The sequence below is a fragment of the Eptatretus burgeri genome, chromosome 3 (assembly GCF_056783735.1).
Source record: "Eptatretus burgeri isolate ZD-2024b chromosome 3, Ebu_testis_v1, whole genome shotgun sequence".
Classification (NCBI taxonomy): domain Eukaryota; kingdom Metazoa; phylum Chordata; class Myxini; order Myxiniformes; family Myxinidae; genus Eptatretus; species Eptatretus burgeri.
The window spans coordinates 111,040,718-111,065,751 of record NC_140963.1 but is presented as its reverse complement, the minus strand read 5'-3'; the positions used below and the strand labels follow the sequence as shown (position 1 = coordinate 111,065,751).

The window sequence follows — 25,034 nt, the reverse complement described above, 5'->3', positions numbered from 1 at the left end:
GAGAGAGAGAGAGAGAGAGAGAGAGAGAGAGAGAGAGAGAGAGAGAGAGAGAGAGAGAGAATAAAGTGACGACATGTGGGGTACAATGTATGAGTCCAGGTAGTCCCCAAAACCGAGATTTTAACCTCATAAATACATTTCAGGACTGAATACTCTCTTGAGACAAAGTTTCATGATATTCCATATTCTCAGGAATATTCCTGACTGAAGTTAAACTATTTATATTTTTGTGATGTTGAGGGTAAAGATGACGTTTTAATTGGTCCCAGTAACACCTGTTTACTTTGTGAATCTGTTTACTTTCGACCAACAGGTGGAAATCATGAACGAACCTTTCAGGTCAAGTCACATTTCGCAGTGATTTGCACTCTAACCCCAAATGGCATGAAATAAACTCACTTTCTCAAAGTCGTTCTTCAAGGAAATTTTAATTGCCACCTGGAAGAGAAACAGAGAGGTAAAAGTTGATCATTAACTAGTGATGCAGTTCCAGGTGCACAGTCAGACCATTTACATCAATTTACATCTCACAAGCATCGTGCTCACCTTCACAAAACATGCAGACCAATATGGTAACATACTTGTCAAAGGAAGAAGGGGAACATCCAATCACATCATCAGGCTCCATCAGCAAAAGGTAAAGTTCAGATTTCAGGGAAAAAGAGATGAGTTTCCATCCATCCATACATTGGGACCATACTCTGTGCAGAGCGTTGGTTCTACCTCAGCAGTCTCCTTGGCTATTGGGCATAATCCTGGATGGGTGGCCACTCCGACACAGGATACCAGCAAGCTGGCACTCATTTTGCCGACCTCACAAGGATGACAGGCAGAATCAACCCCACCTGTTATTAATTCAACAGCCAAGTGGGGTTTGAACTCAGGATGCTTCAGATCCCAAGTTCACCACGTGAACCATGAAGCCAACACCAAGCATACACAAGTGTATAAATGCACGAAGAGGATAAACAAGGTAATTGAGGTGAATTTTACCACATTTACACTCATTTACATGAACTTCACATGTTGGAGGAAACTTTAAGGGAGCGAATTGAGATTTAATGAATTAATTTACAGATGGAGGTACAGGTAGAGGAAAACCTTTTCATGTTCACCTTTATGAACCCTGACCACAACCCTGAAAGCACGACACCTTTCCGTACCTCATCACCACACAAGGTGTTCCTCGCTTTGTAAACTGCTCCCTGACCTCCTTCACCGAGCTTTCTGATGACGTCATACTTCTCGATCTGAACAACAATACAAATTGAGAAAACGTCATGTTTCATTTGAAGATCAGAGAAAGAATACATCAAGATCTTGAAACAAGATGTTTCTCAGTATCGTTATTTCACCTTACCAATCGAGTAACTTCATCACAAACCTCACAACGAAAATTTACAAATAAAAGGTGAGGATCTGCTCACATCTCGGAACTCAACTGCAGGGGACATGATTTTGATCGGTGGAATAAAGTGGGTTTTTAACATCAACCAACACGTCCCTTCTCCATGACAAAAAAATAGGACCGCTTGTCCCGAAGCTCACCTGCATAAGGAGCAACAGGCACTCAAACCCCCCTCAGACCCTGATTATTTTTATGTTGTGAACAATAATTGGTACATCATGGGTGATGAAGGTTGTGGTCAGTTTCATCGAAATTGTGTGGGTCGTTTCGGAGAAACCTCCCACCCCTCGAAGACCCCATTAACAAGCCACACGTTTCATCAAAATCGAATGTTGGTTCAAGCGATAGTGACCGAAGTGTTTACGAATTGACGAACTCAATGACACTCACTCACGCACTCACAGACACTGCTGAATCGCATATGCTCACCGGTCGAAAGTGCAGGTGATCTTTAAAAGAGATAACACTTAACATCTCGCTTACCTGGAGAGGGATATCCAGAGGCAAGGAAGATGAGGAACTGTGTTCCAAACTCTGTTCTGGAGACAGTGGAGATGAAGAATTTCTCTCCCACCTCAACTCCACATGTGATTGAGAGGGGAGATTGTTGGACCACCTCAATTCCTCCCATGATGGAGATGGGGAATTGTCAGCCAACATCGCATACAGACGTGATCGAGATGAGGGATTGTTAGACCACCTCAATTCCTCCCATGATGGAGATGGGGGATTGTTGGACCACCTCAATTCCTCCCGTGATGGAAATGGGGGATTGTTGGACCACCTCAATTCCTCCCATGATGGAGATGGGGAATTGTCAGCCAACATCGCATACAGACGTGATAGAGATGAGGGATTGTTAGACCACCTCAATTCCTCCCGTGATGGAGATGGGGGATTGTTGGACCACCTCAATTCCTCCCGTGATGGAGATGGGGGATTGTTGGACCACCTCAATTCCTTCTGTGATGGAGATGGGGAATTGTCAGCCAACATAGAATACAGACGTGATAGAGATGAGCGATCGTTAGACGACCTCAGTTCCTCCCGTGATGGAGACGGTGGATTGTTGGAGCACCTCAATTCCTCCCGTGATGGAGATGAGGGATTGTTGGACCACCTCCATTCCTCCCGGGATGGAGATGCGGGATTGTTGGACCACCTCAATTCCTCCCGGGATGGAGATGGGGGATTGTTGGACCACCTCAATTCCACCCATGATGGAGATGGGGAATTGTCAGCCAACATTGCATACAGACTTGATAGAGATGAGGGATTGTTGGACCACCTCAATTCCACCCATGATGGAGATGGGGAATTGTCAGCCAACATTGCATACAGACTTGATAGAGATGAGGGATTGTTCGACCACCTCAATTCCTCCCATGATGGAGATGGGGGATTGTTGGAGCACCTCAATTCCTCCCGTGATGGAGACGGGGGATTGTTGGACCACCTCAATTCCTCCCATGATGGAGATGGGGGATTGTTGGAGCACCTCAATTCCTCCCGTGATGGAGACGGGGGATTGTTGGACCACCTCAATTCCTCCCGTGATGGAGACGGGGGATTGTTGGACCACCTCAATTCCTCCCGTGATTGAGATGAGGGTTTGTTGGACGCCCTTGATTCCACCCGAGATGGAGATGAGGAATTGCAAGACAACCTCACACATGGAGATGATGGAGATGCGGCATTGTTGGACCACCAAGATTCCACCCGTGATAGAGATGAGGGATTGTTAGACCACCTCAACCCCTTCCTTGATGGAGATGGGCAATTGTCAGCCAACATCACATACAGACTTGATAGAGATGAGGGATTGTTAGACGACTTCAATTCCACCCGTGATGGAGATGGGGGTTTGTTGACAAAGCTCAACTGATGTTTCTGTCCAAAATTAGAATCCATTGCTCTTAATAGACACTTTACATCAGCAAAAGGCGAAAGAACAAAGTCTGATCGATAGCTGTAAATCACCAAACTGAAACGACGTGAAAAGGTTCGTTTTGTTTTTGAAAATAACGGTTGTCTGGTTGATCACGTGGTTCGAGTTGACCAATCAGGTGGCTTGGCGAGTTTCCACAGAAATCCGTTTGAAACATGATTCGATTGGAAGAACGTCAAACGAAGTTAGTGAGGTTTGTGTTGAGATTAAATTTAAAAAACGAGCTCATGGTAAAAGTTATGTTACCCGACGGTGTCAATGTTTGTTTATTCTGTGATTTGCAACGTCTTGGAAACATAGGAAGTGTTCGCGCATGCGCACGAACAAGATGACCTCGTGACGGAATGACGTGTTGTCGGACTCTCCAGATCACGTGACCAATCCCGCCGATCAGTTCGCGCATTTCAGTCATCGAGACGCGACACAAGACGACATTTTGAAGATTTAACCTTCATTAATTGTGAAGTTATAAATAAGTTGTGAAGTTTTATAATTGGGGTAAAGACGAAGCTTTCCAAATTTACAGATGACACAAAGCTTGGAGGTGAGGTGGGTCTCAGAGGGGATGGTGATGAGATACACGAAAGTATTGATACTTGTATAAATTGTCAGATGTAATTTAACCTGAGCGAGTGTGAGGTGTTGGCCTGGCCGGATTAACCACTCGGCCCCTGAGGCCCGGGCCTTGGCCGACGAAAATTTCCGAGATTTTTTTTTTTCAGTATTAATCACGTGACTCGACATGTGGAGGAAGGCTGAACACACCGTGAGGGAAGGCGGCTGGCACGCTGCCAGATCGTGATCGTCCACAACGAGCGTGGAACCACGTGATCACAATCAGCCAATCACAGGCGTCGCCGCCATCGTCTGGCTGATGGGTGGAGTCACGTTCCTGCTGAGTGTGAACATCCTGGACCCTCTTACCTTCCTGTGAGTTATCGAGCATCCTGACACTTGCAGTTCTTCGTTTTGCTCTTATTTGTCGTTTTTTATTTTTGATTATCGCCAACGGATATATTCGGCACCACGACAGTGGAACTTGTAAACACGACAAAAAGAAGAGGCGTCAAACAGAAACAAAAACACTGTCTGGATCCATGTTGAAATTTTTTTCACCTCACCAGAGTCGAGATGACCAAACGGAATGTGCACTTGCAGAGTCTTCTGATGTCAATGTCGAGGGATCAAGTAATCTCGCACTGGATCACATTTCGAAACCTGATGATACCAACACCGTCACATCGAGCAACGAGAGAAGCATTGGAACAACTGCAGCAAGTGCTGCGGCTCGTAGTTTCCATCCTGATCCTGCTGAATGGACTCTCTCCGCAGAACTCGTGGATAACTTCATCCAGAATCCTCCCTGCCAAGATAGGAACGTAGATTTCTCGTGTACGACCCGAGTGAATCCAGATAAAACACGGTATTTTCGGCGCGAACACTTTCAGCGGAAACTCACAAACGGGGAAACGGTGAACAGGGACTGGATGCTGTTTTCTCCATCAAACGGTAAACTTCACTGCTCCGTGTACAAACTCCTATGTCCCGACGGCAATGATCACGAAAGCCATCACAGTAATTTTCGAATCGGATTCAATGATTGGAAGAATGCCTCTGCCTGTCTCGAGCGTGGGACTGCCCATATTCTCGCAATGAGAAAGTCGCTCGAATTGAAGGTGACAGACAGGATTCACACATCATTTGAACAGCGGTCCCTCCACGAGGAAGCTTACTGGATCATTGTCCTGAAGCGAATTGTCTCTGGAATATCGTTCCTCGCCGAAAGAGGGCTTCTGTTCGGGGCACGACTGAGCAGCTGGGTTGTGCTAACAATGGAAACTATCTTGATTGTCTTGAACTAGTCTCAAAATTCGATCCATTTCTTGCCCAGCATCTTGAAGTGTATGGGAACAAGGGAAAGGGAAATGTATCGTACCTGTCATCAACAATATGCGACGAGTTTATGCTACTACAGGCCGAAGAAGTTTAATCTACCATCGTGTGAGAAATAAAAGATGCCAAATATTATGGTGTTTCCATCGATTTGACGCCAGCCGTTTCGCATATTGATCAGTTGACGGTAATATTTTGATATGTGATGCAAGATGGTAGCGCCGTCAAAAGGTTTCTGCAGTACATCGTCATTGAGCATCACGATGGTGAATATCTGTTTGGAAAATCGCAAGAGGTACTGGAAGCCAATGGGATTGATCTCATGGATTGTCGAGGGCAGTCTTGCGACAATGCAAGCAACATGCCTGGTGTCTATTCAGACGTACAAGCAAGAATCTGTAAAATTAATCCATTGGCTCAGTGGGTACATGTGCTGTGCACAGTTTGAATCCGTCAAATACTTTGGACTTATTCAAGCCGTGTATAACTTTATGTCAGCATCTCCCCAAAGATGGGCCATTTTAAATAAGTCACTCAATGAACGTGCCATCAAACTCAAATGTTTGTCCGAGTCTGATACGAGGGGGTCAGCTCGCGTGGACGCTTGTAAAGCGTTTTCCGCAAGCAACAAGGACGTAAAGAAGGCGCTAATGAAGATAGCCAAGCGCCCTAAAGACACTCCGTCAGTGAGACTGGGAGCCAAAGCATTGGCTGAGAAGATGGAACTGACCGAAACAGCAATCATGTTGCTCTGTCTGGTCTGATCTACTTGGCAACATTGATCGAGTAAACAGATGTCTCCAACAACCTGGAATAGATGTCGGGGTGGGTAAGCAGAATTATGATGCCCTCTATGGATACATAGAGTCGCTTCAAAATGATGAAAGATTTGATGCATTTCAGGACCGCACCAAAAAGATGGTTGAGACCATCCATCATTTACACTGATGATAATCGTCGGGTCAAGAGACGAAAGAAGGTGTTCGATGAAAATGACGAGGAAGAAGAAACCCCAAAATCTGGCAGGGAGAAGTTCAGAGTTGAGACGTACTTCTCCATATTCGATCGGCTTTTGACAAAAATCCACAGGAGAAGAAAGAGCTATCAGAAAATCACGGATCTGTTTGGATTCATCCCCACGGCAAACAGCCTCGACCATGATACACTCTCTCGCAGAGCAGAGAAACTGGTTTCAGCGTACCCTGCTGACGTTGTAATGGACATAGTTCAGGAAAGAGAACTTTGCTTGAAATACTCCAAGTTCATCGATGCATCGGACAAGCTCAATTACATTATTCACAACAAATTTGACACAGACATTCCCCAATATTTTTGTTGCCCTCCAAATATATTGTTCGATGTTTGCTGCGATCTGCGAGGGTGAACACTCCTTCAGCACACTAAAGCACGTGAAAAATTGTCTTCGGTCGACCATGGGGCAGCTGCACGTGTCCACGCTCGCTCTGCTCTATGTTGAATCCGAGTTGATGAAGCAAATCGATTTCTCCGAAGTGATCGCGTCGTTTGCCAACCAAAAGGCATGAAAGAAGGTGTTTCAGCAGGGTGGAATTTGAATATTCATACATTCCACGAATTTGTTTGCTGTATCTTTCGTTTCTCAATTTCGAAGCCGAATTGGATTTTACAGGCACTTGTATATTTGAAAGTCTGACAAATCGCCCTTTACCGCAGTCTGTTCCGATTTAATTTCATGATCAAAATCGTCGTTTTGGTCACTCTTGAATTTGGCCTTCGAAATTTCAAGGGCCTTGGCCTACGAGACCTTAATCCAGCACTGGGTGTTGGGGATGGGAAAGAACAATGAAAATAGAGATTACAGGACAATAGGGGTCATTTTGGATTGTGTCACACAGGAGAAGGATCTGGGGCTGGTAATATATATGGGAGGTAATCAGGCAGCTCCAGGTGGAGAAAATAGGGGTTTAGGTTGTATTTAGAGGGGGATCAATTATAAATCAAAGAGGTGGTGTTAAGATTGTGCAGGAATTTAGTGAGGGTCACATCGAGAATATTGTGTGTAGTTCTAGTCACCACAGTTCTGGGAGGACATTGATGCCACAGAGAGGGTTCAGTGAAGGATGACAAGATTGATTCCTGGCCGAGTTAGACTCAGCCACGAGGATTGGGTGAAGGAGACAGGGATTTATACATGAGAAAGCAGGAGGTTACGAGGAGATATGACAGAGATGTTTAACATAATGAAAGGTACAGAGACTCAGAGACCCAGTGCAGCTGCTTCATGCATCGATTGCCGTCACAGACACGAGGCTCGTGGTCCGTTTCTCACGACTCAACCAAGAACCAAAGTTCAGCGTCTTGCTTAACCATGGGAGACAAATCTCCTCAACACAAGGACAAGAATCGTGCCCCCTCTTCGTGCGTCGAGGGAAAGGCAGCCATGAAGCCCTGTTCTTACAGGCCATCTCCCAAACCCCATTATTTTTCGACTGCATCCGTTCCTTCCCTCAACTCAACTCTGCCTCGTACGTGCGCTTACCCTGAACTCCACTCTCCAACAATGTGCAACCAACCCCACTTCTTCGACGTCACACCGAACCATCGTTCGCCTCCGGGGCATGGCCTGCTTGCACGAAACTGAGGAAGGCAAGGCTTCTGACATCACGTGCATCAATCATCAGCCTCGGGGGCGTGAGTTTGCACGCCATCACCCTTGGAGGGGGGCCTTCTGCCTGCTCCGCACGTTTGCTTGTTTCCCATCATGGTTTTGGAAATAAAAAATATCAGGAAAAGTCACAGGGGGGCAACCATATTCTGGGGAAGCTTATTTTTAAACCCGAGCTGATTATCACCTTTTATTTCCATAAACCCCACCTTTCATGGCTTCACGCTGTGACGACCAAGGCATTTAGATCATTGGTATCTCCTGGGGTGAGGCTGAGTCTTTGGGCCTCTCACTCTCTCACTGCAGGCAGGTCATTGGTCTTTCTGTCTTCTACCGTCTCCTCTCCGGTCTCACTCCCCCCCCCCACCCCCGCTCTGTCTGTGATAGGTTCCCCTCCCCCCCCCCACCATATTTCTGTAAGTCGCTCAAGTTATGCCAGCAACCCCCTTCTGGTAAAACTCTTAAAATCTCTGCTCACCTTCACTCTTTCATTCCTCTTTTTCCCCGCCTTTGGAATACACTCCCACACTCTTTCAATCCCATTCTTCCCTCCAGGTCTTCAAAACAGCTGTTCACCACCACCTCATGTCTTCCCCCATCCAAAACCACAATCTTTTCTACCCCCATTAATCCACCCGAAACACACCTCCTTCAAATTTCCTGCCTTCCTTCCTGAAAGTCCCCCCCACCCCCGCCACCCCATTTGGTGACATGTACTAATGAAGCTCACAATTTCCTTACTTAATTACATTGACATGTCTCCCACACGTCACCGTCCAAGCAACCCAATTCAATCCTAAATTCTCCATTAAATTCTTCCATCGACCCCACAACCGAAACAATATATGATGATAAAAAAGATGATCTTTATCGGACGTTTTTCGAGTTTATCTTTGTCGAAACTACATTTATCACAAGGATCCACCACCCACTTTTAATACTTAATCTTTGCTTCTCATAAAGAAATGAAAATCCCAGAGGGTTTATTTTCATCGGTTAATTTTCAGTAAAAACATGAAATGAAGAGGAAATCAAAGAGTTTTCAAATTAATTAAACCAAGAATTTTCACAGAAAGATTTGTTTTCTGATCTAATTGTTGTTGAATATTCATCGATGGCCCAACTCATTTGGTCTGCATTAGGTTCAGACAATTTAAAAAGGGAAAAGATTTCAATGAGCACAGAATCGACTTGTGTTTTTAGGGAAGATCCATTTTTTTGTGTTTGCAGCTGGATGCAATTCCTGGAGCAAGCTTGCAAGAAGCAGAAGCTACATGGCTGCTCCGACCACTTCGAGAAGTGGCAGGGCCCACGCTGTCCGCATCACAATGAAAAAAAAAAAAGTCATGAAGATCATGTTTTCAAACTGAAAATGTCACTTCCAGGTATTGCCCACAGCTTCAATCTCCTCACCTTCTATCATTGCACCTTTTTCTACCCCGTTTCCAGTGCCCCACTCCGTTTCTTGCTGCGGTCACATTTACCTTTGAATTTTCTTCACAGCTCAGAGCAAAATGGAAGTTGTGTATCTGTTGGTTGTATTGTAAATCGAGCAGCGCTGTGGCCAGCTATACCTGTCAACACAGCTTAAGGCCCTGTCACCCCTTGACGATTTAGCCAACGTATGCCTGACGTATGCAGAATTGGGCTAAAACGCTGGCACACGTCGAATACATTATGGGTAAGTTTGCATGCGTCATAGTACGCTGGCATACGTCGTAGTTCTCCGAGCTGTTAGACAAATTTTCCATGCTTGAAATTTCCCGACGTATGCCAGCGAAAAACTCACACGTTCTGCATAACGCTGGCATAAGTTATCGGCACGTAACGCGATCGTTGACACACGTCGACACACGTAACTTAAGTTACTCATAAGTCGAAACACGTCGAGGTCATGTTTAGCGTACCCGAAACTTATTTCTAACCAATGAGTAACGTGTTCGAGGCACGTTACGCGATCGTTGACACAAGTCGACACACGTTACTTGTTAGGAACTCATATGTCGAAACGCGTTAAGGTAATGGTTAGCGTCAGTGTTCCAGACTCCCTGTTTTTTTTTTCTTCGGTATGACAGTGATGTTGACACTTCGATTTCTTGTGCGGTTTCAATATAATATAATTAAAAGGATGCCGCTCAACGATTTAAATCATAACCGCACTACAAATTGAAGTGTCAACATCACCATCATACCGAAGAAACAAAAATTATTAAAAATAATAAAAACCAGGGAGTCTGGAACACTGACGCGAACCATTACCTTAACGTGTTTCAACCTTTGAGTAACATACAAGTAACACACGCATTTGACACACGTATGTCGAAGTGTGTCAAAGATCGCTTAGCTTGTCTGCAACTTATGCCAGCGTATGCAGAATGTGTGTCATACGTCGAGTACTGTACGTCGATAAATTTTCAACATGCTGAAAATTTCTCCACGTACTCGGTGTACAATGACGTATGACAGCGTACTACAACATATGCCAGCGTGTTCTCAACGTATACAAAACTTACCCATAACGTATTCGACGTGTGCCAGCTTGGTTCGGCAAATTTTTCATACGTCGGCATATGCTGGCTAAAACGTCAAGGTGTGACAGCGGCTTCACACTTCGATGTCTAGTGCGGTTCTGATTTGAATCGTCGAGCCGCAGCCTATGAATAGCCTACGCCACGTGATCGTCGGCGATACGCTGCCACGCTATGCAAAAGTTATACTATCGTTGGGCATAGGTTGTGAACGCTGACAACACGCTGAGCATTCATTGGTATAAGTTATCTATATGTGATTGAAACGTTCTGTGTACGTTACTAATACGTTATGCATACGTCCAACACGTTATTAGAGGCCCAAAACTTTTTTAAAAAATCATCAATAGTTAAGCGGACGCCAGCGTTTTACAAACATTTTGAAACCTTGCCATACGCTGGCTAAAACGTCAAGGTGTGACAGCCCCTTTAGATTGAGGCCATGCTTGCCCCATTTGATCAATTCACATCCTCATTGTACGCCTCATGGTTTCATTGTGCACTGCCACACCACATGACCCATGTCGTCATTGTTTTCACACTGCATGCACCATTGGTATCGGATAATATGTATAAAGTTTCACATGGTGAGGTGAAGCGGTTTCTTCCATGAGCCGAGACCATGTAGATATACAAATATATTGTTGTTGTTGTTGTACTGCAAAACGGCATAACTCAAAGGCAATGGCACCCGACATGCAGTGATCCCCAAGCAGTTATTACATGAGTATTCATGGAGTTCGTCCTTCCCTCATGTGTCGTGGGTTCAGGAGACAAAGTCCGTTGCGTGGGGTCTCGTAGTTAGGTCTAATAAATATCTATGACTCATACTCTTCCCTGTACTCTAACCCTTTCCTTTTTGCCATGGTACACGACAAGCATGTAAGCACACACGTCATTCAATTGGCAATTGTTAAAAAGCACACCGCGATGCCTTCTGTGCCTCCGATCATGCCCCATCTCTGCTGCACACTAAACAACCCGCACACGAGAATTTGCACGCCATTATTTAATTTAAATCTGCATGCCAATTCCCAACTGGCACCTCACCTAACTCCACAACTCGCTCACCAAATTTCACCACTTTGACCACAAATGCCTCCCGCACACGGGAAAAATATTCCCGCTCTCCCTCGTACCTCTGCATCGCTACAATTCGCCACTCTTTTGAGGAGCACCACGCGTCAGAGTGTGCTTGGTCCCGCACGATGCTCAACAATGCAAGAAACGCTAAGAGCTCCACCGCATCTCACCGTGAGCGTCCGGAATTGATACAGCCTTCATCCAGTTTTCAGACCACGGCAAGACCGAGGGCAACAAGGAGGGTTTCGGGCCCTGGGTGTGCATCAGAAGGGTGATCCAGGAGTTTGGTTTGGGTCCCGGGTGTGCATTTTGGCTCGTGAAGGAGCCCGTGGGTGGCGGAGAAAGCCCGCTGCCATCCGACATTCAGACTGCACTTGGTGCACATTCAGGGCCGGGTGTAGGCTTGGGGAGCTTGCCCCATGTTAAGTCAGGAGCTCCAAGCCGTGCCGGAGCTGGGAGGCATCTGAGCCGGTTTCCCGTCCCAGAGCCTGGCAGGGCGTGGCAGGACCGCTGTGGCCCAATAGAGGTGCAGGATTTGGCCCACATTGCATCGCTTTCCATTCCTCGCCCCATCCTTCGCCTATGGCTTTTAAAAGGGGTAGCGTGGAGTCGTTCGAGCCTCTTATTCAGAACATTATTTGTGTCCGATTGCCGGCCAGAATGCGCTTCTTCTTGGAGAACTTCATCCTCGAGAACCTGATCTGAGGTGATTGCCATCCTTTGTCAATCCCTGCCTTGCTGTTGACGTCCTGCCACCCCTCTGCACAGGCAGGCGAACCAGTGAGGTTCGAGACTAACCAGTGAGGACAAGTGCTTCCCAAGTTATGGCCATTTATTTATCAACCAATGACAGGACATGTTGCTGTGTGGGCGCGGCCGAAGAGAAGGGGAAGAAGGGGAAGAGAACCTCAGCCGCGTTCCCCATTACGGGTAACAACGTACGGACTTCCGGATAACGATGACTTCGTGTTTTCTAATAATTTCTCGATTACTTATGCGCATTTATAGATAAACACAATTCCCCAAGTTATGATCGTTTTCATATTTGACGGCGCATAAATTTTGGTAACATCAGAGTTCGCTGGTATGCTCCGAAGCAGGAAGTAAATTTTTTTTTGCATGTAAGTTTCCTCCCCCCCCCCCTCTTCTCTTTGTGTTTTTCCTTGCGATGACATTGCGAAAAGGCAAAATATGTTGGCACTAATTGAATAATTGGCCATTAAACCTAAATTGTGAATAATCGTAACTGCGATATGCGAACTTCCGGACAGTGAGGACTTAACTTCCGGACTTCCGGATAGTGAGGACTTAACTTCAGGACTTCCGGATCGTGACGAGTACTCTATTCTTTCTCAATTTTTTTCTTGATTTATCGACTTACTGTATTTTTCTTTCTCGATTTTCTTAAACACAATGTCCCAATCCAGTCAGTGATGATGACTGTATTCTTTCTCGATTTTTTTTCTTGATTTATCGACTTACTGTGTTCTTTCTTGCTCGATTTCTGTACTTTCTCGATTTTCTAAAACACAATGTCCCAATCCAGTCAGTGATGATGACTGTATTCTTTCTGGATTTTTTTTTCTTGATTTATCGAGTTACTGTATTCTTTCTTTCTCGATTTCTGTACTTTCTGGATTTTCTTAAACACAATGTCCCAATCCAGTCGTCGGTTACGAGAGCGAAGGAACGGCCTGTGTGGTTGTTGTTTCTGGCACGCGGTTTGAAAGTTTTTTTTTTGTTTTTTTTGCACGTACGGGCCCGCACGAGTTTAAATAAATGCACATTGATCACATGTACGCATCCTAGAAATGTCCCTTGAGCAATAGATCAAAACTATAGACTAATAAAATTTGTAACATGCCAAAAATCTATTATTATGCAAAGTTGCTACCGACATTAACAAAAAATCTATTTTCTGCTGTAACTTACTTACTATGCATGCAAACCTGGCAAATGAGATGTCTGGACCTACGTTTTCAGGGTCAAGAAAAGTGATTAAGACATATTTGAAGCATTTTAATTAATGTTTACATGGTTAACGATGTTTATTAATAAAATGCAGAAGTTGAAGTTGCTAGTCTGTCATCACAAAAACTAAACAAAGTTCTGTCATGCTGCTTCGTGAACAAATTCCAGTCAGCATCAACAGTTTTCAGGAATGCCGAACATCTTTTTGGCATATCACATTGTATTCATGCAAGGAGTCTGATCATTAATCTGTTGCTGGCATACACACATTGATGTGCATCGTAATCCTGAATTCCGGCATGTGCAGCGTCGAGTCTTGCATTGTTTCCGACATGCGTAGGCTACCATCTCGAGGAAACTGCCTGGAATGGGACTCAATGCCAACAGTATGTGTTGCAGTCCTGATTCCTCAAGTCTCCATCCCATTTCAGAGGGTGCAGGGAGCTCAGGTGTGGGGCAGTGGGAATTTCTCCATTTCATTGCTTGATGGTGTACTCTCATCAAATGGAAACTGAGCGCATCACTTGTTGGTGCCATGGCTTCTGGTTTCCCCTCTTGGAAAACAATAAATGCCGTGCTGCATCTGCAGAGTCTGTTGTGTGCACATTGTATATTATGCAGACAAAGGTTTCTGAAGATTTGATGGTTTCCTCTGTGAGTTCACCAATGGCCAAGTTCTTCAGCAATTCATGGTGCTCTTTGAAGACCTTCTATGATGATCGTTTGGTGTGATTCGCTGTGTAGGAGATTTGCTGAAGCAGGCATCGTCGACGGGTGCTGTGAATACTGGCTTGCATTTTCCAGGAGTTGTACTGACAGGATGCAGTTCCTCCAGGCCATTTGGCACAATCAAAGTATGTCTTGTGGATAGCTCGAGATTTTAAAGAGAAGAATCAGTTTGGCCTCGTTGCCATGCTGCCATTTGAGTTGCATGGAAGGTATTCTTTCCATCAAGTGTTTCATCAAGGATGACAATGTTATCACAGGTGTCGTCTGAATTTATTTGCCTCAATGTTTGGTGGAATGATGGCACCAGTTGCTTTGTCCAATGATTTGAGAGTGCTCTCAGCCAAGGAAGTGTCGACTTGCAATATCTGTTCATAACTCAGGCACTGCCCTGCCTTGTTGAACAATCGTACTAGGTCTTTTGACCGCGTAGCTTGATGAAGAGTACTTGCAAGACCAATATGTTTTGGAGTCCATTTTTTGCCACCACTTACGGAGTTGACAAGATCTTGTGCCACACTCAGAAAGAAAGGTTGTTTCAAAAGCAGGGACTGAAATTTCTCAGCAACCACTCAAGCCTTTGGATAAACCATGAAAAATATCATTTTTGGAACCTTACATATGAACGGCGGAGGTGCAAGTCACAACTGCCAGGTTCAAGTGAAAAGTTTGTTTGATCGTAAACAAATGGATGTACTTTTACTCTGGGAAACGCGCATAACTGAAGATGTGGAGTATGATTGGTGTCGCCTCTTTAAGGGACAGTGCTTTTTTTTTTTAGTAATTTGTCTTCTTCTTCTGCTGGTGTGACCTTTTTATTCAGACCTGGGCTCGTACCTGAATCATGCCATTTCCAAGAGGTTATCAAAGGCCGGTTCATCTCTCGAGAACCGGTCATTTATAATTTCCATTTTACACTATTCAATGTGTATGTGCCCAGTGAGTGTGCAGAACGAAGAGCCTTCTTTTTGTCTTTCATCAGACAATTTCGCTCAATTGATATCAATGATTGTATTTGCATGGGGTGGGTAATTTTAATTGCACCGTTGAACCTGTTTTCGACAGAAATACAGCAGAACCTCACCCCAAATCCTATGCTGATTTGTCTATTTTTTTTCAGCAATAGGTTTGTGAGATGCATGGAGGCAATGTCACCCCAACGAATCTCAATATACGTTGGGACGTTGGGCAAACGGGAGAGCATCCTTTGCGAGACTTGACCGGTGGGACATAAACTCGCATTTCAGGAATGCTGTTTTCTCTCCAGTTTACTTTCCATCCTTATTTTCCCATCATCATTTCGTTACCATGGGCCACTTTTTCCCCTCAACCCTCACATAAAAGTACGTACTGGAAATTCAACACCAATCTTCTTGAAGAGACTTGGTTTAGAAAAGGCTTCGATACCTTTTGGGGTATCCAACACTCAAAAAAGCCTCTTTCTTCATTAGAGTTATGGTGGGGCAACAAAAAACCACAGATTAGAGTGTTTTGTCAGCAGCTTGTTTCAAATGTTACCAATGTTAATAATACAACAATGGCTCTGTTAGAAGCTGATATCCTACAGTTTGAGAGTAAAGTGGCCAGATATAGAAACAGGAGAGACCAAAGGGTATTAGTTGAAAAGACGATCCAATTGAGAGAACTGACGCAAGAGAAAGCAGCAGGGATGTTAATCAGATTAAGGATAAACATCAAGGTTTTAGATACTCCCAGCAAATCCTTTTTCCAAATGGATTTTGTCAACAAATCACAAAAGACTGTTTTTTCTCTGCTCGACTCAAGAGGAAACATGGTTGTTAACTCCAGTGATGCACGGTTGTGGATTCGAGATTATTTTTTAAAAATGTATGCAAAACATCCTGTTTGTGAGCAAACTCTGGGACTTTTAACTTCTCACTTTCCTTCCATCACTGAGCCCCAGCACCTGAGCTTGGACTCACCAATCACATTGTCTGAGCTAACGCAGGACCTTGCTGGATTGAACTCGGGGAAAGCGCCTGGAATTGACGGCTTACCGGCAGTGTTTTTCTTGGCTTTTGGGACCTTTTGAGCCCTGAGTTATTGAATGTCCTGGAATCATCTTTGGGAAATGGAGAACTGCCTCTAAGTTTTAGAAGAGCAGTGGTGTCTCTTCGACCAAAGACTGGAGACTTACGGCAGATGAAGAACTGGTGACCGGTTTCGGTATTTTGTACGGACTACAAAATATTGTCAAAAGTGTTGGCCAGTCGGTTGACGATGGTAATTGTTGATCTCGTCCACTCTGATGAGAACTACTGTATCCCGAACAGATCAATTAAGATAATATTTTTTCGATCAGAGATTTGCTGGAGTGTGATTCCATGGAAAAAGAATTTGGGATAATATTTCTTGACTTATAAAAGGCATTTGATAGTGTTGATCATGTGTTTTTGCATCGTGTGTTGAAAGCATGGAGTGTTGGTACCAATTTTCGGGCCTATGTATCCTTCCTGTACAGCAACATATTTAGTATTTTCAAAATTAATCATGAACTCATCTCTCCTTCACAAGTGCAGAGAGGGGTGAGGCATGGGTGCCCCGTTTCTGGATTATTATTCTCCTTGGTTATAGAACCACTTCAAATTCTATTCAGGAAAAATCTTCCAGGAATAACTGTATCCAGACGGATTCCTTCGATCGTTGTATCACCATATGCAGATGATATCACTGTGGTCATTAAGAATGACAATGATATCTCTGCATTTGTTGGTGTTTAAATCTCTTTTACTTGGCATCTTTGTTGAACTGTAACTGGAACAAGAGTAAAGCCTTCTGGGTTCCCAGTCTTAAAAACAATCCGCTGGGGACACGGTTGGTACCACCGGTGCATTTTCCTTCAAAGTTAAAATGGGTGGAAGCGGGAGTTAAATATCTCGGTGTATTCCTGGGATGCCTACTCTATGTCCTTCAAAATTGGGATGGGATGGTTGATCATGTTAATAACAGATTAGGACTCTGGAAGAGAGCCCTTCCCCACCTTTCCCACAGAGCTTGGGTTCCAGTTGTAAATAATTTGGTTGCCTCATCTTTGTGGCATAAGTTTATCTGCCTCCAACCACCGGAAGTGTGACTGAAGGCTGTTCAAAGGCCACTGGTTGTTTTTTTTCTGGAGTGGGTTTCACTGGTTACAGCCAATTCTTATATGCCATCCTTTGGCTGAAGGTGGCCAAGGACTTGTCGACACAAAAAGCCGCATCATGGCTTTTCAGCTGTGCTCCACTCAGATGTTGATGCAGGACGAACAGCTGCCTCGCCGCCTTCTGGGCCGTCACAATTTGCAGCAAGCAAGTGGGCTCGGTTTCAGCCTTGAACTCTTCTTGATCAAACTCCAGCATGTCGATATATCTCATCTTTCAACATTTTATCAGAGTCTTTTGAATGATTGGCAGAGCCTTTCGGTTAGTCGCCCGCAAGAAACTTATGCTACATACATGTTTGTGGAAGAACCACTATTTTACAACCCATTGTTTCCTGCAATTCCTAGAAGCCGTGACCTTTATCAACACTTTATCAGCAGGCAAAATCAAAATACGACACCTCCGCCACAATTCCCGGTTGGGGTGGAAAACAGTTCTGGAGATAGCAGATATGACAATAATACGATCAAACAGGAGGATCGGCAAAATCCTCAGAGAAATTGTGAAAAAAAAGTTCTCAACTCGAACTAAAATGGACTGAAGAAAAGTTTTTGACAACAAATGAATCTGGGTTTCTTGGGTTAATTGTACAACCGAGTCACAGAGATTGAGCCACCATTCGCTGAGGAAAAAATATTTTTTCAGAAATATACAGAAAGGACCAATATAGACTGTCTTCTCGAGTCTACTCGAGGACTCTCCATTGAATGGAGTGCCCAGGTGGAAAAGACTAATGCCGGAAGGACTCCCATCTGAGCCTCTATGGAACTCATTCTATAGGAAGCTGGTTGATAAAAGGACTGGAGACTTATAGTGGCGACTCGCACATTGGGTTATTCCTTCGAATAAGTTGTAAAGTAATTTTTCTCCCATATCCGGGTGCTGCCCTTTCTGTATTTGTATAGAGGATTTGTTCCATGCATATGTTGACTTCAAGGCTTGTGCCATTATTTCAATGGCTGAACCATATGGCAAAAAATTTGCAAATTACCTTCTCACTAAGATTGTTTATTTTCGGGTGGAAAGAACAAGTAAACTCTTTATTTTTGTTCTTCGTAGCCACAGCAAAAATGGCGATTTTATTTATCGAGGAAGGAGAAATTGAAAGGAAAGCCGATTGTGATGTGCAATGTTTTGTTTTTTTTTCAATGCCTTAATAACAGCAAAACTGAAACGTGAATTTTGTTTTTCTAAAAGTGAAAAGAGTGTTGATGAATTTAAGAAGTCTTGGTGTCATGAGGGGATTTGCAAAGTTCATGAAAAGAATTTATTGATATCCCTGTAGTTTTTCTTTGATTGGTTTGGAATGTTTCATTGAGTTTTGAGTATTTATTGTTTACATTGAATTGTTGAAAGTATAAATGTATGGCTACGAAATTGAATCTTTTCACCGACTGGCACACATATTGATATATATGTATATGTATATATATATATATATATATATATATATATATATATATATATATATATATATATATATATATATATATATATATATTTAAATTGTTTTGTGACAAAAAGATTCAAAAGTCTTTCTCTTTCTCTTTCTCTTTCTCTCTCTCTCTCTCTCATCTGTTCTCTTCTTGTGTATGGCAGCTTAGCTGCCGGGAAACTATATTTTTTGGAGCGACGTTGTGCTGCTGATGTTGTGCCCCTCTCCCAGTGCATTGGTACTCACTTTGCTGACCTCGGAAGGAAGACAGGCTCAGTCGACCCCACCTCGTGTAAATTCAGCAGCCGACGGGGCTCAAACTTATGACCCTCGGATCCCAAGCCAGCCACCCAAACCACGAAGCCAACACCAGACTGGACTGCAGCATGCATACGTGCAGGCAGACCTTTGCCACATAGATAGCATGGATTTCAAATACTCCTGCCCCAGGTTTCCAAAGTATCCATGTGTGTGTGTATGTGTTTGGTCATGAAGCATAACATATTCTCAAAGGCAATCTCTCTCCCTCTCTCTCTCCCTTTTCTCTTTCTTTCTCTCTCTCTATGTGTCTCATACCCTCCCTCCCACAGTGTATCGCATGTTTAGTGAGGCATCGCTTTCCCAACCTCCCCCCCCGCATTTTCCTCACTCTTCCTCACCCCCTTCTAGTTTCCCCTCCCTTCTCTCCATACTCTCTGCCTTCCCTCCCTCCTCTCTGTCCCTCCTGTCTCTTCTCCCCTCCACCCCCAATATCCCAGTCAGTGAAGCGACACATTGTATTTGCGAGTTGACAATATTTTCATACATGTGCCATCGCCTATTAAATCAGGTATCATCATAATTTTCCCATTTTTCGTGTGCATCAGCACCAAGTATCAATCATGACAACCTAATGTTCAAAGTTTGTCTTTACAAATTGACAGAAGACAACACCATGAGAGTGGATCCTGATTCCAAGGCAAGGCTTTTTGAGGAGGCCAAATTAAAAGACCCCTGCAAGATGAAGTTGGGTTCACCAAGGAGAAGCCTTCATGAAGGTAAGCCGTTAATTATCTTGAAAAGGGTTCATGAAATTTACCAAAATACCCAGTTTTCAATCATTTACTCCCTCAGAGTTCCCTCAGGACGCATGTAAAGTTTTGAGCTGCTCAGTTTCATGGTTTTGGAGTTATGGAGGAGACACACATACACTTATTATTCTTCATGTTAATGACTTTCAAAAGTCATCTGACATCGAGTCATTTATATTATTCACTGACAATGCAAATATTTTCTGATCATTTCAAGACCCTGACTTCCTTCTTTATACAGCAAATGGTGAGTTAAAGCTTGTTCATGAATGGATACGGGCAGATAATGTTCTTTTAATAGAGATACAATTAACTACATGCTGGTGAGCAATTCAATTCCAGAGCTTCCTGGACATATTAGTATTGGTTTTATACATCAAGACAGGGTTGACCCGACTCAATTTCTTGGCTTGTTCATTGATCCTAATTTATCAACAAAAGAATATTCCGACGATCGACACAAGTTTCTCTCACCAAATGTTTGTGTTCCATACAAGTTGAAGGGTTTTTCTCAGTACATGTGTTCCCTGTCATATTCTACCCTTATGTTACCTTATTTAAACTGTTGAATTTTATCTTGGGTGGGTAAATGTATCAAATACCCACAGGGAGAGAATTTTATTGATTCAAAACTGAGCACTCAGAATTGTTACTAACACTGGTTTTCACTCTCATACTGATGTGTTATTTCTCAGAAATAAGGTTTTGAAAGTTGATGATTTGTTCCATTCAAATTTCGGTAATCTCATGTTTCAATTGAATACTCATATGTTACCTCATGCTACGGAATCTTTATGAACCAGAAACAACCTTACGTGAAACTTACGTGAAGCAGGATGGAGGGTCAATAAAGAAAAGACGAAGCGAAACGGGAAAACAGTTCACACAATGCACATTTATTTCCCGGCACACGGAAAGCACATATATACAGTCAAAATGCACAAATAGCAACCAAAACAAAAGCAACAACGACACAGAGTTAATACTGACTACGCACACACACACGGCAACACTTATACAGCTTTACTTTACAGACGGCGCCAACACACATTTACACCAAAGCAAAGGAAAGAAGCCACCCTCACAGACAAGGAGGCAGACGGGCCCGTAGGCCAAATGTGCGCGGGACCTAGAGGAACGGCCAGGTCCGCGAGACCGGGTGGGTCTTACCCGCGTCCTCATGACGCGTTGGCGGGCAAGCCGCAAATGTGGCCGCGCGGCTGTGCCCCGACTCCGTGCTCCTTGGCAGGTTTCGTTGGCACGACGTTTGGAGTGGGGTGGGAACGGGCCCCCTTTTGCACTATCTCAGCGCGGGGGGAAAGGGGGAATTGTTGATGCCCTGGGGGAGGAGAATGGCTGGCTGGCTTGGGTCCCGCGACGAGACGAGCGATTCCCCACACCGTAACCTCGTCGCCGACCGCCGTCCTTCTCGCCTCGGACCCGAGCTCCTTTTCCTCTTCCCACAACTCTTCTCAGCCGACTCCAGAACCCAACTCACTTCATTCGCCTTGCGCTCGCCTTCTTATAGGCTGGCAGAAGCAGCTAATATGCAAATATTCAGATCAGAATGACCTCGGGGGCGGAGCCACGCTCGCCCATTGGTCGGAGGAAACAGGGGCGTGAATCTCCCCTGACCCTAGAATTTGCATATATCGACTTCACACACACACGCCTGGAGGCGGGGCCAAGCTGCCCCGCGCTCGCTAATTGAACAGAGGAAAAGTGGGCATGTAGAGTTTTTGATCCGAATTTTCCCTCAGAAAGGCCGCTATTTGCGTTCGCGGCTCGGTGCGCTCGGCATCAAACGCCGAACGAGCCCGAGACAGCCCGACGTTCAGTGTTTGCAGGTGGTGCGGTTGTTGGTCGTAGAAGGAGGGAGGTGAAGGTGGTGGAGGGTTTTCGATGGTGAGGGTTGATGGTTATGGTGCCGTTGGGAATGGCAGTTATGCGATGTTTGCGGGAGCGTTTGATGGTGGCGGTGGCGTGGTTGTTGTGTGATGGCGGTTGAGACGTGGTTGGTTCAAAGTAAAGATAGAACAGAAAAAATGGCTAACTCAAAGGATCGCAGCCCGGATGAATCACATAAATTCCCTCTATACAACAGGTTTGGGCTAACTACACATGCACCTTATCGAGATATCTCACCTGAGAGTCCTAAATGGCGGTTTGCGATTTTCCACAGCCGTAACACTATGTTCCATACAAAAAGCACCCAACTATATTCCTTACAGAGTCCATAACTATATTCCTCACAAAGAATGCCCAGAACTATGTTCCTTACAAAGTCAATAACTATATTCCTCACAAACAATGTCCATAACTATATTCTTTACAAAGTCTACAACTATATTCCTTCCAAACAAAGTCCATAACTATGTACCTTACAAACAAATTCCATAACTATATTCCTCAGGAACAATGTCAATAACTATATTCCTTACAAAGTCCATTACTATATACCTTACAAAGTCCATAACTCGGTACCTTACAAAGTCCATAACTATGTACCTTACAAACAAAGTCCATAATTATATTCCCCACGAAGTCCTTAACTATGTTCCTCACAGAGAGAGCCCATAACTACGTTCCTTGAAGACAGAGTCCATAAATATGTTCTTTGCAAACAAAGTCCATAACGATGTTCTTTTGGGAAAAAGACCATAACTATATTCCATACAAAACGGTCCATAACTATGCTCCTTACAGACAGCATCCAAAACAATGTTCCTTGCAGACAAAGTCCATAACTATGTTTCTTCCAGACAGAGTCCATAACTAAGTTCCTTACAGGCATAGTCCATAACAATGTTCCTTACAGGCATAGTCCATAACTATGTTCCATTCAAAAAGTCCATAACTACCTTCCTTACAGACAGAGTCCATAACAATATTCCTCACAAAGAAAGTCAATAACAATGTTCCTTACAAACAACGTTCATACCTATGTTCCTGACAGCCAGCGTCCAAAACAATATTCCTTGCACACAGTCCATAACTATGGTCCTAACAAAGTCTACAGAAATGTTCCTCACAAACAAAGTACAAAACAAAGTACAAAACTAAGTTCCTTACAAACAAAGTCCATAACTATGTTCTTTCAGGACAAAGTCCAAAACTATGTTCCATACAAAAAGCACACAACTATATTCCTTGCAGAGTCCATAACTATATTCCTCACAAAGAATGTCCATAACTATATTCCTAACAAAGTCTACAACTATATTACTTCCAAACAAAGTCCATAACTATGTACCTTACAATCAAATTCTATAACTATATTCCTCAGGAACAATGTCAGTAACTATATTCCTTCCAAAGTCCAGAACGAGGTACCTTACAAAGTCCATAATTATGTCCCTTACAAATGAAGTATATAACTATATTCCCAATGAAGTCCATAACTATGCTCCTTGCAGACAGTGTCCATAACAATGTTCCTTACACAGTACATAACTATGGTCCTTACAGACAAAGTCCACAACAATGTTCCTTACAAATAAAGTGTCCAAAACTATGTTCTTTCGGGACAAAATCCAAAACGATGTTCCATACAAAAAGTACATCACTATGTTCCTTACAGAGTCCGTAACTAAATTCCTCACAAAGAAAGTCTATAACTATGCTCCTTAGAAAGTCAACAACTATATTTCTTACAAACAAAGTCCAGAACTATGTTCCTTTCAAACAAAATCGATAACAATGTCAATAACTATATTCCTTACAAAGTCCAAAACTATGGACCTTACAAACAAAGTCCATAACCATGTTCCTTTCAAACAAAATCCAAAACAATGTCAATAACTATGTTCCTGACAAACAAAGTCCATAATGATGTTTCTTCCAGACATAGTCCCCACCAATGTTCCTCACAGACAGAGTCCATGCCAAAGTTGCTTGCAGACAGAGTCCATAGCCACCCGGCAGCAAGCGGCCATGCGCAAGAACAGATAAAACATTCCTTACAGACAAAGCACGCGCACGCACGCACACACAATAATTTCAAGGATTGCTGTAAATAATGTTACTTTTACAACATCCTATATTCAACTTAATTTACATTGTTGATCTCAAAACATAGTTCCTTTACCTAAAGTAAGAACCCTAACTGTAAGCAACTGAATAATTTTCTGACCACATGGATCATCAGCTGTGCACCGTTATTCTGGAGGTTTCGATCCTTTCAGCCCAAAACCTCTCCAAACGGTGGATCGACAAGCTCGGTCATGGATCTACATCAGTGGATCCACAACTTCAGTTGCATCCAAGCAAGCAGTAGAATACAAATCAGCCATCTTTAATGAGATCGCAAAATAAAGTGAGAGGCACATGTATGCCATAATGCACTGTGCTTTTGCCAGGTTTTAACAAAATCGGACCGTGCATGTCTGATAAATGGTGGGGACACATTTAAGCAACAAAATGGCCACCAGTCGGCCATCTTGGATCTGATCTCGAAAAGAAACGAGGTGCACATGTAAGCCTTTATTCCTTATCTGGGTATCAAGTTTGAACAACATTAGTAAATGCATGTCCGAGAAATAATTGAGGACGTGTTCAACATCGGGATTTTTACAACAAAATGGCTGCCAGTCAGCCATCTTGGACCTGATCTCGAAAAATAAAAGGGTTGCAGACGTAAGCCTTCATTCATTATCTGTTTGCTTAATTTGAAGAACATTGGTAAATGCACGTCCGGAAATGGTTGAAGACGTGTTCGACACTGGGTTTTTTACAAATAAAATGGCTGCCAGTCGGCCATCTTTGATTGCGTCGTGAAACAAAATGATGTGCATATGTATACCATCACTTGTCTTTTTGCTCAGTATGAATAAAAATCGGTCCATAGATGTCTGAGATATGGTTGCGGACGCAGGTACACGCACAGACGAAAATTGAGATCAAATCCATAAGCCCCCATTTTGGACTATGTCCAACAGGGGCTAATACATCTGTCAAACTTACAACTCAATTTTATTGGAGTGATGATGGGTGGAAGTAGTGGAGATTAGAAAAGTGGGGCAGGTAAAGGGCCAGGGTGTTACAATAAAAATGAACTTATTTTTGGTGGGGGGAAATGGTCGGCGAAGGTGGTGGGGAGAAGAATACACAACCACAAACTATCCGTTGAAAAGACCATCTCATGGACCTCACACTCTGCACAGGTGTA

At 43.7% G+C, this 25,034-nt stretch overlaps 2 protein-coding genes across 16 annotated transcripts in view; one reads left to right on the top strand and one right to left on the bottom strand.

The window, feature by feature from the left end:
* Nucleotides 1-25,034, bottom strand: part of LOC147030721 (putative serine/threonine-protein kinase MARK-A) — a 138,267-nt gene that overhangs the window by 11,294 nt on the left and 101,939 nt on the right. Inside the window, exons 2-4 of one of the 6 annotated variants that reach the window (XM_085875024.1) lie at nucleotides 1,164-1,250; nucleotides 724-845; nucleotides 400-438 (exon numbers count right to left, since the gene is read on the bottom strand). In XM_085875024.1, the coding sequence (XP_085731150.1) occupies nucleotides 400-438; nucleotides 724-804 (120 nt within the window). In that variant the 5' untranslated portion in view covers nucleotides 805-845; nucleotides 1,164-1,250. Of the gene's footprint in view, nucleotides 1-399; nucleotides 439-723; nucleotides 846-1,163; nucleotides 1,251-1,891; nucleotides 3,491-25,034 lie in introns of those variants that run through there. The other 5 variants (XM_085875022.1, XM_085875021.1, XM_085875020.1 and 2 more) reach the window with 5 other exon arrangements.
* The window catches only part of LOC147030722 (uncharacterized), a 66,045-nt gene continuing 44,675 nt past the window's right edge, over nucleotides 3,665-25,034 (top strand). For 2 of the 10 annotated variants that reach the window (XR_015056486.1, XR_015056488.1), the window contains exons 1-5: nucleotides 3,666-3,900; nucleotides 4,079-4,286; nucleotides 9,124-9,278; nucleotides 19,029-19,247; nucleotides 19,721-19,834. Coding sequence is in view for 5 of the 10 variants with exons in the window: in XM_085875067.1 (XP_085731193.1) it covers nucleotides 4,231-4,286; nucleotides 9,124-9,278; nucleotides 19,721-19,834 (325 nt within the window). In the remaining 5 variants the exon portion in view is untranslated. Of the gene's footprint in view, nucleotides 3,906-4,078; nucleotides 4,287-9,123; nucleotides 9,279-19,028; nucleotides 19,248-19,720; nucleotides 19,835-25,034 lie in introns of all 10 variants that reach the window. The other 8 variants (XR_015056485.1, XR_015056489.1, XM_085875065.1 and 5 more) reach the window with 6 other exon arrangements.